This window comes from Odontomachus brunneus, unplaced genomic scaffold (genome assembly GCF_010583005.1).
Source record: "Odontomachus brunneus isolate Ranch 3 - 2012 unplaced genomic scaffold, Obru_v1 Obru_scaffold_129, whole genome shotgun sequence".
NCBI lineage: Eukaryota > Metazoa > Arthropoda > Insecta > Hymenoptera > Formicidae > Odontomachus > Odontomachus brunneus.
The window spans coordinates 8,716-28,478 of NW_022639579.1; the positions used below are offsets into that span (position 1 = coordinate 8,716).

Consider the following 19,763-nt stretch of genomic DNA (forward strand, 5'->3'; position numbering starts at 1 on the left):
ATATATATATATATATATATATATATATATATATAGAGAGAGAGAGAGAGAGAGAGAGAGAGAGAGAGAGAGAGAGAGAGAGAACGTACCTAAGGTATATATAAAACATGTAGAGCATAAAGATAGCGTATATAACATATATACCAGGTGTAGAAGTATGAAACCGGAATTCCCTTATAAATGGTGCCAGCGTTCAGTTTAGTGACCGTAAGACCGCTAGTGCCGCGCTATTATATTCTCCTAACAGCTGACGAGTATTGTCAACAAACATAACCCCAACTTTCATTCTCTAGTATATTTTTGTATAACCTTAAACATGTCACGTTTCGAACCTACTAACTATGATTTGCGGACAGCATTGATTTTCTGTTATCATTTAAAGAAAACTGCTGCAGAATCACATCGAATGCTTGTCGAAGCTTACGGTGAATATGCTCTTGGTAAATCTCAGTGTTTCGAGTGGTTTAAAAAATTCAAAAGTGGTGATTTTGACGTGAGGAACGAAGAACTATGAACTATGAACTATGAACTATGAACTGCTGAAACCTGGTCAAACCGTCAATACTAATCGCTACCAACAACAAATGATCGATTTAAATCGAACATTGACTAAAAAACGACCAGAATATGCAAAAAGGCAACACAATGTCATTTTGCTCCATGATAATGCCCCATCACATACAGCAAAACGGGTCAAGGAAACGATCGAGTCGTTCAGTTGGGAATTACTACCGCATGCGGCTTATTCTCCAGACTTGGCTCCGTCCGATTATCACCTGTTCGCATCGCTAGGACACGCTCTCGCTAACCAACGCTTCGATTCGTATGAAAATGTGGAAAAATGGCTAGATAACTGGTTCGCTTCAAAAGATGAAAAGTTTTTTTGGCACGGCATTCATAAACTGCCAGAGAGGTGGGAAAAATGTGTTCAAAACAGTGGAAATTATTTTGAATAAAGTATTATTTATCACTTTCGAACAACAGACGTCTTATTTGTATAAAAAAATTCCGGTTTCATACTTCTACACCTGGTAGAGCAAATAAATATGACACGTTGAAAAGTATCTGTTTAATGTGTCGTCAAGAAACAATCCGACGAGAAAGAAGCCTGCCGAATTGAAATTTCAATTGGTCATTATCATGCAACAATGATCCAATTAAAAAAATTAAAAGATTTTATCAATGAATACTCCATTCACATTTTTTTTAAACCATACAAAAATATGCAAGTCTTATAAATGCTTGAAATGAATTAACAAATAGTTTTTTTACCAGTCGCGTCTTTTTGCACATTTTTCTAAGAATTTAGCTAATCAGTACTCTTAAAGAAATGGAAATGCTTGACTCGTTGAACTATTGCAAGAATCTCAGAGCTAAATTCTTTGGTTGGATCATTCTTACGTAACTCTGGCGAATTGCAAATTCCAATTCTTACTTTGCTTCCCGTCAAACCCAATGCGATTTATGTCTACGTACATGCAATCTACGTAAAGACGCTTTGAGTCTACTATATGAGCGTCTAAATTGAGCGCTCACCATTGCGCGTCGTCCCACGGTGTCCAGGGTCCACCAGCCATCCTGTCACTGTATCTGACACTGCAATTGTCCTCGTGTCCCACGTCGCCTGTAATTCACTCCCGACCGCGGTAATCTAACGAAGGTTTCACGAAAAATCCTATCTCTCTTGGAGGATATACTCCGAGTTATGAATTGCTTATGAAATATCGCGAGTTGCGTCTTCGAGAAAATGTCGACCTTTTGGATAAACGACGAGTATGTGCGACGAATTCAACAACGGTCCGATTGAGTTGTAATGTATCGCTTTGATACATGCGCGACGCGAATCTCTTACGAAGAAAACGGAATCTGCAAGCGAGGGGAACACGCGACGCGAATCGAAGGTCGATCTCGCGAAATCTTTCAACGCGTACGCGTAGTTATTTGTGCGAAATTCTCACGTACGACATGGAATATCCCTAATATAACGTTTTGATGGTGCAGCGTAGTAAGCTGCAATACAGCTCCGCAATATTTTTACAGATAACAGCTCTGCAATAATTCTTCGAAGACACTTCCGCAATGTTTTGCGGATAACAATTCCGCAATACTTTTGCGAAGACAATTCCGCAATATTTTTGCGAATAAGAGCTCCGCTATTCCTTTGCGAAGACAATTCCGCAATGCTTTTGCGGATAACAACTCCGTAATATTTCTGCGAAGTTCGCTCACGACTCTTCCGTAAATATGATCCCGTGAAATTCGCAAAACCTCAATCAAATTAATAATCGCGAACGCAAACGTGAATGAAAAATCAAAAACTGAAAATTGTGACGATAGAAATAAAGGTTCTATTTAAATTCACGTGAAAAAAATGTTACCGCGTGAGACGTCTGTTTTCGTTCGATAGAATTTGTCGCGTCGCGTAAGTAAACAAATAACTGCTCACATGTCTGACTTGTGTACATAGCGTTTTTCGTGACGGATCAACGCTCGCTCGCATTGTCTCTATTGTGTTCCGCGTTAGGAAACTCTAACTTTAAATAAAAAATTGAAATCTGAAAATTCTCCGATGATCGTGAAATTAATTTTGCGAGCAGTTTATATAATCACATTAGATCACTTTGCACAGGTGCCGCACGATATCGAATTTTACTTAATAACGAAGCACAAACTCTACTTTATGAAATATAATCTCGATTTAAGCTCACGCGAGAAAAAAATTGAGAAAAAATTGAGAAAATTAACGACTGACGGAAGATCTATGGCGCTGGTTATGTGATTGCGCATTTTCTGTGGCGTAATTTCTGTGGCGCAATTTCTTTGCGCGTTGGCGCACTAATCGAGACACCTGGAAGATCGCATTCAATAAAACTGAATAATTTTACAAAATTTTGAATGTTCAGAGCGTATACTCAATATTTTAAGTATCTGCCAGTGTTAAAGTTTGCTTAATCAAAATTTTTTTCAAGGAAAATCATTGACCAATCAGTAATCTAAGTTAGTCAAACAATTTATAAATATATGTAGATTGGAAGAAAAATATTTGAAAATTTTCCATATTTATATAAAAATGCATTATTACTAATATTATTTGTAAAAGCGATCTTTCAATTGTTTCGAGCAGTGTGCTTTATTGGACGGCATATACACACATTACACCACAGCAAAGTAAATCGCATTGATTCATATACATGCATTACATCAAAAGTTTTTCGTCTTTCTATTATCAATTTTTCTTTTTGTTTGACTCACCGACCCGCCGATCAAGACAGCCACGTTCTGCTTTCGTTTCTGGAACAGAAAAATGTTTCGCCGATTAAGTTCGTGCATTGATGTCGGTTTGAATGAAGAAGTTTGAAATATTAAAAAGAAATAAACGCTATATTTTTTACGCTATGAGATTTTTTTGGAATGCATTTACACTTAGAATATTGTATTTCCCTTTTTCTTGATGTTTCAAAAAATTTTCTTAATTAGAACAAATCAATATTTTTCAAGTGGTGATGTTACTCAGAAAAAATTCTCCTTGTGTGTAATTACGATTTAACACGATCTTTGACTCGATTCAAAATATCTCGATTTCAAGCAAAAAAATTATCAACCTTATTGGATTTCTAATTACAAATGCTAATTAGTGAAGCTAACCTTCGAGCTGCTTGGCGCGAGCTAGATCCTCCGGCGCGGCATCCCCCAGGCATTGCATCCCCTAGAGCCGCGTGATTGCATCTGCTCTATTGGATCTCTGTAACAGAAATTTAATTTAATTTAGTAATTTAATGATTTAGTATCAATTAATTACACGCGACAGCAAAACGAGGAAACGAAATTGTCGTAACGGCACGCTCGAGTTCCTCCCCAATGCGCAAAAAGAAATAATTAAATCATAGCTGAATAAAGAAGTAATAATACCCGATTAATTAATGGATGATGATATTAATATATGATCGACAACCGTATAATAATATCCAGTAGTAGTAGTAATGAATTATACACGATAGCAAGACGAGGTAAGGAAATTGTCGTAACGCTCAAGTTGTTTCAAAATACGCAATAAAAATAATTAAATAGCAACTGAATAAAAAAATAATAATACTCGAATAATAAATAAATGATGATAATATTTGATCGGCATTGAGCAACTCGATCGTGACATTTCTCTAACAAGTAAAAAAGTAAATGAAATGCGGTAAAGCCCACAACACCTACTCGCGTGAGGAGTACTCGACTTAATTTGTCTTAATTATCGCTTCAATTGTCGCGAAGTCGAAACGCGGTATTAAAAATCGGCACGAAATAATTTAGAAAATAACGCGATGTGCTCGTCTCGACAATTAAGAGTGGTATGGCATAACGCTTCGCGTCATGAGGTTGAGAATGATATGGCGTGCTCGCGCACGCGTGTTTACATGACCCGACCGCACGGCCCCCCAAGGCTGCGTTCAGATTCCCCACCCGGGTGTATTCTATTACTAGAAGTGCTATAGTATATGTCACATATACTATAGTGTTTCTAGTAATAGAGTGCACCCGGATGAGGAATCTGAACGCACCCCAAGCGCCGCTCAGTCAACTGCACGAGCGAGCCGTTACGACAGTCTGTTTGCCTAGCCTTTATGGAGCCTAGAGTTTTTGTTAAAGCCGTTGCCCAGATATTGTTATTACCGATTATTCGATCATCATTATTTCGTTATTATCCACTCGCGGATGTTATCATACGATTGTCGAACAGATATTATTATCACTGGCATTTAATATTCGAGTATTATTATTTCTCTTTTCGATTATTATTTAATTTTTTCGGTTATTACTTAATTATTACTATTACACATAGGAAAACAATACAAGTTACGACAATTTTTTTAATCATGATCTCGTCTTATTCTAAGTTTCCGGGTTTCACACATGGATGGCGCTAACGACACATGTAGTCGACATATATGTCTAAAGTTGTGTTTCTTTTATAGCTTGGACATCTGTCAACAATAACCAGTCATAATACCAACACATATCACAATGCAAAAATATTTTTTCTAACAATGAAGATGTCGAGTTTTGTGCCAAATAAACAGCATTTGCGGGAAGCTTTGCTTTTCTGCTTTAATTTAAAAAAAAAATGCAGCTGAAGCACGTCGTTTGAGAAGGCCTACGACGAACATGCACTATCGAAAACTACCTGTGAAGATTGGTTTAAACGCTTCAGAAGTGGCGATTTCGACACTAAGGACAAGGAGCGCTCCGGAAGACCAAAAACAATTAAGGACGCCGATCTGCAAGCGTTATTGGATGAAGATGATACGCAAACACAAAATCAACTTGCGGAGGCATTAAACATGACTCGCCAAGATATTTCCAGACGTTTACATGCCACGGGAAAAATTCAAAAGGAAGGAAAATGGGTGCCGCATGAGTTGACTGAGAGACAGATGGAAAATCGAAGAGCCACTTCCGAAATTTTGCTTTTGCGGCATGAAAGAAAGAGTTTCCTGCATCGAATTGTTACTGGCGATGAGAAGTGGATATATTTCGAGAATCCCAAACGCAAAAATCGTGCCTTTCACCTGGCGAAGCATCAACATCGTTGGCACGGCCAAATCGCTTCGGAAAGAAGACAATCCTCTGCGTGGGACCAGAAAGGAATCGTGTACTATGAACTGCTGGAACCGGGCGAAACTGTCAATGGGCATCGCTATTGACAACAACTGATCAATTTGAACTATGCATTGCTCGAAAAACGGCCAGAATGGGACACGAAACACGAACGAGTGATATTGCAGCACGACAACGCTCCGTGCCATCGCACTTCCATCGTCCAGGACACCATCAAAACGCTAAAATGGGATCTGCTACCGCATCCGCCGTATTCACCAGACCTGACCCCTTCCGATTATCACTTGTTCCGGTCGATGGCGCATGGCTTGGCTGGGCTACACTTGGCCAATTTTGAAGAAATGCAAAATTGGTTGGATGAATGGTTTCGGTCCAAAGACGTGTCGTTTTATCGTCGCGGTATTCATGTATTGCCAGAGAGATGACAAAAATGTGTAGCTAGCGAGGGACGATACTTTGAATAAACCATTTTTTGTATTTCTTTTGAAATTTTCCATTTTTCATTGATCAAAAAAACCCGGAAACTTAGTTGCGCACCTAGTATCTGTCCTTTTGGTGTGCGCTTCACTCCTCTGTACTGACCGCGCAGTCTAGTATATATGTCTATAATTTGTCCCTAGTGCTTTCTCATTCTATCGTATAAAAAATATATGGCCGCTGTCAAGCTGTCAAGTGCTATATATTAGGTGTACAACTTTGCTTCCGCCATTTTCCTATAGATGGCTTTAGCGGTAAGTGGTGGTCGAAATAAATAGATCATAGACGTCATACAATAAACTTGGGCATCTGTCAACATAACCCCATAGAAACATTAGTCGATTTGTGTCTGCATCATAAAGTTATTCTCGATTGAAAATGTCAGTTTACGAGCCAAATTCTCGTCATTTGCGGGAGGTTTTAATTTTCTGCTTCAATATGAAGAAATCTGCGGCTGAGGCTCACCGAATGCTCTCAAATACTTATGGTGAGGCCGCTATTAGTGAAAGAACGTCGTGAGTGGTTTCAACGCTTCAAAAACGATGATTTTGACGTCGAAGACCGGCATAGCGGTGAGTGTATGAAGTTGGCACCCCACTTTTTGAAATTTATAATTTTGAAAGTTGTTCCAGATTGTTCTGACTTTGTACCACATTGTTCCAAAGTGATATTGCTTCATTCGAAACGGTTTTCAAATAAAAAAAAATGATTTTTTGAACTGGCACCCTACTTTTCGAAAATCGAACATTCTGATACCGCAATAGATTGTTCTAGTTGTTCCAAACATTGTTCCAAAAGGACAAATCCGTAAGTTGAATTATAAGTCCAAAAAATGAAAAAAATGTTTTTGATCTGGCACCCCATTTTTTGAAAATAAAGCATTTTGATACCGATATAGATTATTCTAGTTGTTCCAAACATTGTTCCAAAAGGACAAATCCGTAAGTTGAATTATAAGTCCAAAAAATGAAAAAAATGTTTTTGATCTGGCACCCCATTTTTTGAAAATAAAGCATTTTGATACCGATATAGATTATTCTAGTTGTTCCAAACATTGTTCCAAAAGGACAAATCCGTAAGTTGAATTATAAGTCCAAAAAATGAAAAAAATGTTTTTGATCTGGCACCCCATTTTTTGAAAATAAAGCATTTTGATACCGATATAGATTATTCTAGTTGTTCCAAACATTGTTCCAAAAGCACAAATCAATAAGTTTAATTATAAGCTCGAAAAATTAAAAAAAAGTTTTTTGACAAACAGTCTATCGGACCAAGAGTAAACTTATACTATCTTTCTTGTTCCAACCGAGATCTTAATTACTCATTGAATATGGAACAAAGACAGAATGATACTTGTGTCGACTTGTGTTATTAAATGGAAAACACCCAATATAGAGTGAGAAAGCACTAGGGGCAAATCACTCTGTTTTAAACTGCCAACTTCCGGCTTCACTTTGCGGACAGAATGCTTAATCTATATATATACGTCATTGGCTGCGTTCGTTTTGGCGCTTATAACGCGTGTAAGCATCATTTATCCTTGTTTAGTATTTAATAGAAACAAGGATGAAATAATGCTCAGAGCGTTGTAAGCGGCAAAACGAACGCAGTCATTGTATAGCATCAATGCAACTGATAGCATGTTCGACTGGCTCTGGGTTATTCAGCCTACGTTTATTGGTCGAACAAGTACTTATAAGCTTTATGCTTTGGCTTGTAGAGACTTATGACGTCATTAATCGCTCTCGGAGCGATTAACCCAGGCCAGTCGAACACGCTATGAGTGTACGGAAGTACACGAACCAGGCGCATTTTATCGTTACCACCGCGAAAATGCGTCTAAGGAACGTAGTAAAGACGCACTTTGTTAGATGGCGTCTCGAAAATGCGCATAGCTTTGGCCGCTAATATCAGGCTGGTGGCCGCTCTCAGGGTGCTATTTCACGTGTCGTACAACAAGCTTTTCGGATACGTTTATTGATTGGCGAATAGAGTATTTCTAGGTTCTCTGTTCGTCAACCAATGAATCAAAATGTATCTAAAAAGCTTGTCGTACAACATGTGAAATATCAGCCTCATGCAGGATTCACACCGCGTCCAATGTCCGACGTACAACGTCCGATATCCAATAGGAGAACAGCTTTCCAATGGAAAGTTGAATTCTCTATTAGAAAGCTGTTCTCCTATTGGATATCGTACGTCGGACATCGGACGCAGAGTGAATCCTGCACAGACTTCTCTCTGCTATTGATGAGGCACGTGATCATTTAGTTTCGATATCTCCGCTACGAGTCGCCACTGTTATCTATGCTTCGATTTCAAGCAAGCAAAGCATCTCAAACAATGAACTTGTCGTAGAATTGAAGTGTATGTTGAAGACGATTGAAGACGATTGAAGACTATAAAACAAATTTGCTCTTCAAAAATAAGAATTTAACTAGTGTTTAAATAATTTCTCGCCAAAATGTCTGAAAGTAGTAATTTACTATTCGTCAGAGGAAATGGAGTACGTAAGCATTTTTATATATAAAATATAGTAGAGAGGTTATAATCGCATTTCAACAGTTTTATTCCCTAAGCATTACATTTCTGTTGATTATCCTTTCAACGTGTTTTGTGTTTTTTTCTTCTCTCTCCTTCCTAATCTGGGTTGCGTTCCAAAACATCCTTTTTGAGGAAATTTTATAATTCGAAACTATAGTTTATGTAACGTGAACTGTAGGTATTGAGTAAAATTTTCCACAAAAAGAACATTTAGGGTTGCGTTCCAAAACGTCCTTTTTGAGGAAATTTTACTCTATACTCTATAGTATATGTAACGTGAACTATAGTTATTGAGTAAAATTTTCCACAAAAAGAACATTTAGGGTTGCGTTCCAAAACGTCCTTTTTGAGGAAATTTTACTCTATACTCTATAGTATATGTAACGTGAACTATAGTTATTGAGTAAAATTTTCCTTAAAAAGAATGTTTTGGAATGCAACCCTGGATATTTATTTGATTTTAATTGACAAATGTACAGATGCAATTATAAGTACAGGTTAATTAATTTCTTAGTTTAAGGGATTAACAATTTAGGAACTTTAGCTTGTCTGTGATGAATCTTTAACTTTGTAAAAATAAAATACAAGAATAAGATAAAAATAAAATACAAGAATAAAATAAGAATAAAATACAAGAATAAAATAAAAATAAAATACAAGAATAAAATACAAGAATACAATTGTAAAAATAAAATACAAAAGTACTATGCCTACAAAAAATTACTTCAAGATAATAAGAAAATTTGGAGGTAGAAGTTAGGGAAAATTTTTTTCAAATATACAGAAATTAAATGAGTTAATTGTTTTCAGGATGATGAAGCTGAAACCACTTGGGATGATACAGCCTTGATAAAAGCATATGACAAAGCTGTCAACGTGGTTAAGGAGGAAGTAGCTAAACGCATTGCTAAAGATCCTCAAGGTCGGCAGTTAAAACAGAAGTCTCAAAATTCTAAGCATCTAAATCAAGCAAAGAAGCCTTTCAAAGTATAGTACATCATTAAACTTTCATTGATCATCATGTATTTTAATATTTTTTATATCATTGTGTTCTCATATTATATAATTCCATATTTTCATATACTTCAAAAGATAATACTAAATTTTATTTTCTCCTATAATTGGCAGAAATGGACTGTCGGTGCACCATGTCGTGCAGCATATTCAGCAGATGGAGAAATTTATGAAGCTATTATAATAAAGGTTTATGAAAATTCTGGCATATGCACAGTGAAATTTATTGGTAAATATCTTTGGCTATATTGATACTATTTTATTTACTTTTTCTATCAATAAAATACTTTGATATTTAATAAAGTAATTTGATTTTTCTAGTAAAATATAAATTAAAATGACAATAATGGAATGACAATAATAATATATAATGGAACAAAATCGCATGTATCAATGCAGTAACTGTCTACATGGCACATAAATGACATTAACTGTTTTATGTTTGTAGGATATGACAATATCGAGAAAGTAGAATTAGATTCTCTTCTTGAATCTAATGGGTTGGAGAGTCAGGTCGCCCAACAGAAGGATGCACTTGCAGAGAAGGTCAATGAACAGACTTGCGATTCAGACGCGTCCAATTATTCCCAAAATCACAAACAGATGAATGGCGAAAAAATGGATTGCGATACGGAAGATCCCACATTGTTTAAAAGTACTTTCATGCCAGGGCTGTCTTTCGATATGTCAATTAATGGAATACCACCCCCGCCGCCTTTGCCGCCACAATTAATGGCCAAGTAAGAACAAATTTAGCAATATGTTTAGTTACTTCCTCCTTAGCCAAGTTGACAGCTTTGTCATATGCTTCTATCAAGGCTGTATCATCCCAAGTGGTTTCAGCTTCATCGTCCTGAAAACGATTAACTCTTATTTAATTTCTGTATATATGAAAAAACTTTTCTTTCTCCAAATTTCCTTATTATCTTGAAGTAATTTTTTGTAGGCGTAGTACTTTTGTATTTTATTTTTACAATTGTATTCTTGTATTTTATTTTTACAAAGATTCATCATAGACAAACTAAAGTTCCTAAACTGTTAATCCCTCAAACTGATTTAGCAGATCACGTTGCGCTTACGTTATCATATGAACTGACAATATATATTTACAGATTACCTGAGAACGATACAGATGCATTGTCTAGTATGTTAATGTCTTGGTATATAAGTGGGTTTCACACAGGTAATTTTATAGTTATATAAATATAAATTTATATAAATATAAAAATTTATATAAATATAAAAAAGTTATATATACTTATCAATATAATGTATATTCTAGAAAAAGGGAAAGATAAGATGGTTTATCCAAATTTTATGATTTTGTACATAGGTTACTATCATGGTATGAAGCAAGCGAAACTGAATTGGGCGAGGACAAAGAACTGTTAATAGTTAGACACGGCGTTTATTTTTCAACGGAACTTAACGCGAATTACATATTATGCATTGTATTATTACATATTATATATAAATATATATATATATATATATATATATATATATATATATATATGTTTATATATAAAAAAACCGAACATTTTGTAAATACATACAAAAATATGTACTCGTTCGTGTCTGTACTATTAGCCAGTTTTTACATGCATTCCCTACAAAAATCGACATAAAAGATCCAACTGCTTGTGTGCACGTATTGCGAAAACAGAAAATTCCAAACCATTTGTGATTAATTCTATTTTACGGAATGAATATAACTGCACTCATTGATTTAAGAATGTAACGTTGGTTTTTATTCGTTTAATATAGCTGATACAGAGTAATGTAAATAAGTTACAATAAAAATCTCACGTTGAGTCTCGAGTACACGTTACAAAATTACTACTGTTCCGTGTTTGCGAGAAATTCCGCTTATTGATTCGACAATTGCGTATCACGTTTTCGCAGTGTACAATTGACGTGAAATTCGTCTACACTTATAGAAGGAATTATCTAAAGGAGCCAAATTCTAAATGCCACTTGTCGTATTGGTCGCTCATGTGCTTGGCAATCGGCTTCACGCTATTCTTGGCGAGCACGATGTGACTCATCTCATCAATCAGACCGTCGTTTTGAATATCATTTACCATGAGAGTTTTGTTCTCGAGCTTGGCCCAAACGGGCCGCAACTGATTCATCCACGCCTCCTTGCACAACAGCTTCAGATCCGCACACGAATAGCCCGCGGTTTCCCGTACGAGCTTCGACATCTCTGGCGTCTCGTACAGATCACGATGCACGTAAAAACGTAAGATTTCTAGTCGACTGTCCTGATCAGGTAGATCCACAAAGATACGCTTCTCTAAACGTCTCAACAAGGCGACGTCTATATTCCTGGATAACGTAAAACTCGCTTGGAATTGAAAAACGACAGACCTTCGGAGGAACTAAGAATACGTGACGATAATTCGTATAAAAATAAAATTCGTATAAAAATTAATTATGATTAAAATTATAATTAAAAGCAATTCGAAAATGGTTTTTTCTTGGAAAATATAACGTTACATCGATATACTTTTCCTTCGAGTTTCTCAAATTTAATAATTAAGCGTAGATTCAGTATCGAAATAAATTTAAATATCGAAGTGAACTCAATAATAGAAGGAGTTATCTTTGTATAATCGCGCGCACTCTATACTTACCATGGAACGTTTGTGGCTGCTAACAATATCACATTCATATATTCCATCGACAACAACCCGTCTAATCTGGCGAGAAGTTCCGCTCGAAATCTCCTAGCTGGCTCCGAACTTGACGAAGCGTGGTCCGTGTTCTTCGTGGTTGTCCAGTCGATCTCATCGATAAAGATGATCGTGGGCGCGTAATGTTTGGCGAGATCGGTGAGCACCTAAATTCAAATGATTTCTCCATCGTGCGATTCTCTTTAATTATAAAAAAAAAATGAAAAAGAAAGGAAAATTTATCCTTTGTTTCCTTGTTCCATTTCTTTCGAGATTCGCGCAAGTTAAACACTTACAGCACCGAATGGAAAATAATTAGCGTGCAAGACTGACTTACGCGAATATATTTTTCGGAATCGCCTCTCCACTTGCTGATGACGGAACTTGAGGTGATGTTGAAAAAGGTCGATTGGCACTCGGTAGCGACGGCTTTCGCGAGCATCGTCTTACCTACATTCGGTGATCCCCTCGTTAATTTGCCACCTTCGTCGATAAACGAATTTGCGATTACATACCGGTTCCCGGTGGGCCGTACAATAAGACGCCCTTGCAAGCGCCGAGTTTCCCACTGAACAAACTCGGATACTTCATGGGATAGACTATAGCCTCCTTTAGTAACTCTTTACAAAAGTTCAGTCCCTTTACATCGTCCCAGTGAACGTTTAAGTTTTGTTGCACGATCTCCTACAAATTATTTCGTCCAATTTCATGTCACCTTTACTCGCACCTTTACTTACAAACATCAACTATATAATAACCGAGTTTTTTGTCTTAATAATCAGATTTCTACATGTTGAAAAGAAAAATACGACAATTATTCGATGACTCATCATGCCATTGCTTTAACCTTCTAACCGTGTTCGTTTCAGGTATACTTTGACCATGTTCAGGGTCTAAATAAACCCAATGGTGTGTGAGAACTCACTATTTAATTGACATATATGTATTTTTTATATCTTTTATTTTAGCATTATATAAAGTAATTTAGTACAATATGTACTGACTTTTTTTAAAATAACTCGCGAAAATCGCGAAAAAGTCGCGAAGTATCACATTTGTACTACAAAAATTGTAATATTACAAAAACTGTGTGAACTTTGAAACTATTCTGGGTCAAAAAGACTCAGAGCACGGCTAGAAAGTTAAGACAAAAATCAATCATGTCTCTCTTTCTCTCTCTTCAAAGCACATTCAGAAAAGTCAGATGATAAAATGAACGAACGATAATACGGCCGAGAATTTGAAGTCACTCAGCACATAAATAATTCCCATTTCAGCGAGTCGTCTCGAATCGACAAAATTCACATGCTTCTCTTTTCGTTTCTCGGTCTATTAAATCCTCGCCAATTTGTTCCCGTCTTTCCGGATCGCCGTGCGACAGGTTCGAAGACAAACACTACGAACGCGATCGTATTTTACCCGCGATATAACGTCGGCGATCTCCTTCAGCTCGGAGCCAGGTCGGTAGAGATCGCCGATGGGTTTCAGTATCCTCTCGTTATTATCGGCGAACGTTTCATCAGATGTCGGTATCGGCTGCACCACCGCCGCTGCCACTGTTCGATCGCCGCTCTCCACCGGGAAAATCGGCGTCACCGTGATACCGAGATTCAATTCATTTGATGGCGCGATGACACCGCCGTGCCTCAGCGCGATCCTGCTCTTACCGATATTGTTACTCTCGTCGCCGACGAATCTGCCGTCCTCTTGTCTCAAATTAAAAACCTTCGAGATTCTCTCCTTTTTGCCACAGCTACGGAAGAGATTGCAATTTAACGTCCGCTGCGGTCGGAAGCCACTAACACATACATTTACTCACTCACTCACTCACTCACATACACACACACACACACATCTAATATATACGCGCCGCAGGCTTTTTATAAATTCAGCTATTTTATAAAAAGACTTGACTTTTTTATAAAACAACACCTTTTACGTCGCGGATGCTCTTTATAAAAAGACCAGGCTTTTTATAAAAGAGCTGAATTCACAAATATCCCGCGCGCGACACATATATCAGCATACCCCGCGTCATGTTATATTAACATATCCGCTATCGTATACAGCATATTTTTCCGTTATACGGTCACCGCCCGAATATCCCGAATACGTCCTTCGGGCGTTCATAAGCGTGGGCCACTTCGTGCACCACACACGATAAACCCTCAAAGCTCTATTACACCCGACCGGGGGATGGTCGGTGGTTTCCGATATTCCGCATGACCTACGTTACACTCGCACGAATATAATGAGCTATATTCCATACGTATTTTGCGAGACGTTCCCGGCCGCTTCCATCTTCTTGCAGAACTTGGGGTATCTGTTGTACTTGGCGTAATAATAATCGGCGTACTCGAGAATGATAGTCTCCAGATCGATATTATCGCATACGTGAACGTCTCGGGAGAGCTGTGCTTCCTTCAAGAGGCTCTCCGCGGTATTGGAATATCTACGAGAAACATTGAACATAACGAACTTGTACCCCGGATCTCGCTACGTGACTACTTGTGCAGTTTTACGCGCGACTTATTTTTTCAAATCGTTCTCACATTTTTGTACTTTTTTTTTTATATCGAAATACTCTAAATTCCTTAGAGTGCGAAATCTTACTTAAGATGTGAAAAGTAGCAGTATCTTCATTCGACACGACAATGAAAAGATATATCTTGCGCTGCAAGAGTGAACGTTTCATTCAATCTTCAAGTGAATTCTGACTCCATATAAGCGAATATTCTAGTCTGTTAGAGTGAACATGTTCCTCTGACAGTGGAGCGCATCAGGCTCTTCTGTTTCGAGTGAAAATGTTTACTCGGTGATTTAGAATGAAGAATTCACTCTACATGAGAGAAATCATTCGAACGACTCGGCTATTACTCTACTTCTCGAGTGAAATTTTACCGCAAAAGATTTTGAGAGTAAGTCTACGTGAGCAAGAAAAATCGGTAAAGCCACTCGAGAGTTGCGAAATTGCAGTCGGAGGAAACTAATTGAAGCATTTTATACGAACAAAAAGTAATTTCTTAAAAAGAAGATATTTAAAGTTAAAAGAAACGAGTTGTGAATTATTGAGATACATGAATCTATATGACAGAACTTTGCTCAATATTAAGCTACTTCAGTAGATGAGTTTTATTGTAAAAATGTTTCCTTGAAGATCACAGTAATCAATCGAGTTAGTCTAAAACCATTTAACTCCATTTTCAAGAAGTAACTTCTCACATAGATATAATACAAGCAATAATGCCAATATATGATTATTATGCATTGACAAAGGATCACACAATAGATGGTTATTACTTGGCTGATAAATAATTTGTTCCTATTGAACGCAACAGTCAAATGTCACTCGGTTTACTAACAAAGGACCGAACAGAACTTTTAGGCTGACCCAATAAGTGTGAAATATATATGTATCAACAGTCTGTGCTTATACGATGAATGATGGACTTGTTCTTGTCATACAGAATATCTCAATTAAGAACGAACGTGCGAAGACTTGTGCGAATAACGATCACGAGAATGCCAAACGTCGTGGTGATTATTTTAAGCGCAAATATAAACTGCTCACCCTTGCTCCCGTAAGAAGGCAGCGATCAGGTAAACAAGGTGACGCCGCCGCTCCAGGGCACGTTTCTCTTCCTGATTGTTAATACATGCACGTTATTAATTTGTACAATTTCATTCTCTCTTCTAAATTTTACATTGCGCGCGCACAGTGTCGTCAGACTAAAAATGATTCCAACGCGTGCTCGTATTGGACGTGCGAATAGTGAGATCAGCGACGACGGTTATCAGCGCGAATCTGTTAATTCAAGTTTAAATTCATCTTGCCGTCGTCTGTTACTGTTCCGCTTTAAGCACTCGTCAATAATCGATACGGCGAGTTCAATAACCGGCCGAGTTATTTTTATCAAATTCCCAGTAAAACATAAATAACCGTTTCGAAAAAGAGAAAAAAAAGGAGGAAAGAACCGTGTCACATGTATGTACCTAAACATCACAGGTGAAATATATGTCTGTATTATCGGATTTTCTTTGTCACACGTATGTGATACGCGAACCGTGAAGAGAACAACATTTTTCCAGATGGAATTCGTAGCGACGAGTATGCCGGTGAAATTGGGAGAGCGATCGATTCGGTCTACATTCAACGCTCGGCGTAATAATTAGATGAATTGCGAATATCACGATTTAGCGACGGTCTCGACTGTTATATTGAACGGGAGAGAACGTTAAATATATATCCGGGCCAAAAATACGATACTCAAATGTCAACGTCCCGACCAACGATTTATAAACCTCTCTCCTCTTCATCCTTAAATGGCCATAGTTATGTGAGAATGATACAATTCGCATTTTGAGTTTTTGTTTTGACAATAAGTCCATAGTCTTTTTACATAAAACAGAAGAGATACAAGCCTATAAGGCTAGGTATTTTTTGTTTTCTGTAGAAATTATTATTGAAAAATTAATTAAGAAACAACTTTTATTTTTTAGTTGCGCCATTTTTTACTTTTTTTGCGCCCTTTTTACCCATTTTTTAAATTTGTCAATGAGTATTCTTGGAGAGAAGGAAATTGACCATACTTAACTGTTTGAACTGTTCGAACTGTTCGAAGAACCCTTTGATCTCTTCCGACTGCGATCAAATTTACATCTCCATTTTTCTCATACTTCATATGTGGATTGGATCATTCTTGCGCAACTACGGCTAGATATTCGACAAATAAGCTCCCTTGAACGCTCAAACGATAATCGACGCGCGATTCGCGATCAAACGGCGACGTGGGGATGAGAAACGAGCGTGCAAGATTTATCTTCTCGTGTGGAGGCTAACGAAAATTCAATTTGCCGAAAAACCCTCGAATTCCAGGCCAGCTCACGGTAACTCACAGTTACTCTCACCAACAAAAACGCCGCGTTCACCCTCACCTTTTCCCGCGCCAGTTGAGCGACGCGGCAGGCGGTCGCATTCAACGACAAGCAGTCGTTCATGGTCACGTCGGGGTTGGGCAACTCCCACCGTTAAAAAAAAGATAGACGTTAATTAATCCAGCCACGCAGCCTCCGCGGTGGATGGTTTCCACGTATACTGTTACCGATCGGTTGGTCGGCGGTCTGGGGGGCGTTTGTTTGGAAAAGAACACGCACGATCCTAAACCGTTGCCATGACAATGTCGATGCGACGTGGCGGTTCTCAGCGAGGTGCAACCAAACTTAAAGTGCGGTAACGAGGGGGGTGGGTCACAGTCAGGTGGTGATAAATGTGTTTACGAAGTGAAATCGCGCAAGAGACGACGGACAGTCAGGCGGATACAGCAAACTGTGGGCGTAAAGATGACTGTAGTAGTCGGAGAGAGGGAGAGGGCTAAGATAAGACAGAGCTGAGGGATTGAAACGAGATAAGTATATGCTGATCGGATGTGCATAAGAGTTTGTATGAGAAATCTCATTGGTTCATCGTGAGATCGCGGAAAAATGTCGCCAGAGTACCGCGGAGATTTTGGAAAACTCTTCTTCTTGTAGCAATCCATCTATTATACGTCAAGTGAGGATGAATTATTAATGACATTACTTAAAGCTCTCCACATTCGCGCTCTGCTCCAGCAATGACTTTCTAGGGAATTACTTGGTTGTAAAATCATCCTCTCCCGACGTCGTTTGCGAATAAATTGTTTCTCCACTCTACAGAATAATTCGAAATTATCGATAAATTGGTCCCGGTGATTCTGGGTTAAGATGATCAGATATCTCGAGCACACTCGGGGCTTGCTCCCGAAGCCAATCGCGCAGATCCCTAATATTTGTGCGCATCCCCCATCGAATTGGCGAGATTCCATCCGATAAAGCCCGCGATATAGATCGACAATGTCCCGCAGTATCTTTCGTTCTCGCATCCGGGGTGCATCTGCATCGTTTCTTCAAAATTTGACGATTCTCCCTGAATTCTCACGCAGAACCTTTGTTTGAATTTTCGTTGAATTTCCGTGCACCTCGACTTTTAACTCGTGGAATTCACTCGTGGAATCCCATCGGTAAGAATTCGCTGATTAGAAGAGCAACGTTCGACACATTTTGCATGGTGAATGTTGAGAACGACTATATTTATGCGAAATAAGACATGCAGAAACTCAGTCGCTTCGTGAAACCTCAATCAAAAGTTTGATTTGTTCCGATAAAATTCTTTCTCCGATAAAATTCCTCCAATCTCTTTTGCCCAACCGACATTCCAGCGGTCGATGCTGCGTTCTGCTGTACATTTCCTATTTCGCTATCGCGAGTATTAACACAATTTCGGTATCGCGGTCTCCGTCACAGTTTGGGAAAATCGAAACGCGCCTCTAATCGACGCAACTGATAACGTAGATTGGTCACGCGACCGCCGCAGTTAATAGCACCACGCTGCGCGTTCAGCACTGGTGTGCGCTTAATCGAGAACGAAACATGGAATTACAAGATTATACACGAAGAATATATATATTGAATCAATCAAAAAATTCGTCGGAATTTTCTCAGCAAATCTGACTCAATCCAGATATATTTTTGCATTGAATGCAAAAACATATTTGTCAAGTAATCGCTGTTGTTGCTCATGATAGTCAACATTCTATTAACATTCGTCTATCCTTATTGCAAAAGATGGTCCGTTCACTGATCGAAGATCCTATTTAACTTTTTGACTGACTCAAAATATTTTTCAAATATATATCTTTCACAGAGCATACACAGACCAAAAAATGATCATGTAATCAAATACAATGAAAGCGTCCTTCGAAAAAAGTCTAAATGGACGTGGAAATTAACGCAAGATCTTGATTCCACTGATTTGAAGACTCTTGAACAACATTAATTTTATACATTACATAAGAAGAATCCCTCTTCGCTCAGAGCAGACTCAGAGCAGTGTTTAATTAAGTCAAACGTAGGTGCTGAAAAATGAAACATAGAGAAATGAAATGCATGCACTCGAGAAGCGGATAACCTAAAAACTCCAAGAAACTTTGTTCCAACGTCCTTTTTTAATTCTACACTAAAGGTGTAGATACGTTTTATCGATCGAAACTTTTGTTTTGACACTTTCCCGGCTGCCAACTGGCCGCCAATCCGCTGTACGCACTACAGTCTCGGTAGTTGTGTCCTTCAAAATAGCCCCATCCACTTCGTTACTGCAAATGTTCGCAAACAACGATGCGAGGCCAGCGTGAAAGTTTCGCGCGACGACGACTGCAACGAATGCGCTTTTTCGCGGGCGGCAGCGTCGTCGCGCCGAAGGCGGCGGCAACGGCGACGGCGACAGCGACGAAAGATGCGTTGTGCGCTTCCACGGGGGTGGCTTCGTCACCTGACGAGAGAAGGAGAGGGAAAGAGGAGGCGAGACAGACGGATAGATAGACTGAGAAAGAGCGAGGGAGAGGCGCGGTGCGCGGAACATGTTCGATC

At 38.4% G+C, this 19,763-nt stretch overlaps 2 protein-coding genes across 3 annotated transcripts; one reads left to right on the forward strand and one right to left on the reverse strand.

Moving 5' to 3' along the window:
- The first annotated feature begins 8,394 nt into the window (after positions 1-8,394).
- Positions 8,395-11,155, forward strand: LOC116849949 (survival motor neuron protein). Of its 2 annotated transcripts, none has more exons than XM_032827651.1 (6): positions 8,395-8,590; positions 9,439-9,615; positions 9,757-9,871; positions 10,091-10,382; positions 10,755-10,825; positions 10,976-11,155. In XM_032827651.1, the coding sequence occupies exons 1-6, from the start codon at positions 8,549-8,551 to the stop codon at positions 11,032-11,034; spliced, it is 756 nt and encodes a 251-aa protein (XP_032683542.1). In that variant the 5' UTR covers positions 8,395-8,548; the 3' UTR covers positions 11,035-11,155. The 2 variants fall into 2 exon arrangements, with proteins under 2 accessions (XP_032683542.1, XP_032683544.1); XM_032827653.1 differs by having other exon boundaries at positions 8,412-8,594.
- Positions 11,156-11,567: 412 nt separating this feature from the next.
- LOC116849946 (katanin p60 ATPase-containing subunit A-like 2) lies at positions 11,568-19,645 on the reverse strand. Its single transcript, XM_032827647.1, has 8 exons — positions 17,256-19,645; positions 15,892-15,962; positions 14,590-14,772; positions 13,740-14,073; positions 12,836-13,004; positions 12,658-12,770; positions 12,282-12,487; positions 11,568-11,973 (listed from the first exon to the last, which is right to left on the reverse strand). The coding sequence occupies exons 1-8, from the start codon at positions 17,316-17,318 to the stop codon at positions 11,589-11,591; spliced, it is 1,524 nt and encodes a 507-aa protein (XP_032683538.1). The 5' UTR covers positions 17,319-19,645; the 3' UTR covers positions 11,568-11,588.
- Positions 19,646-19,763: the final 118 nt, after the last annotated feature.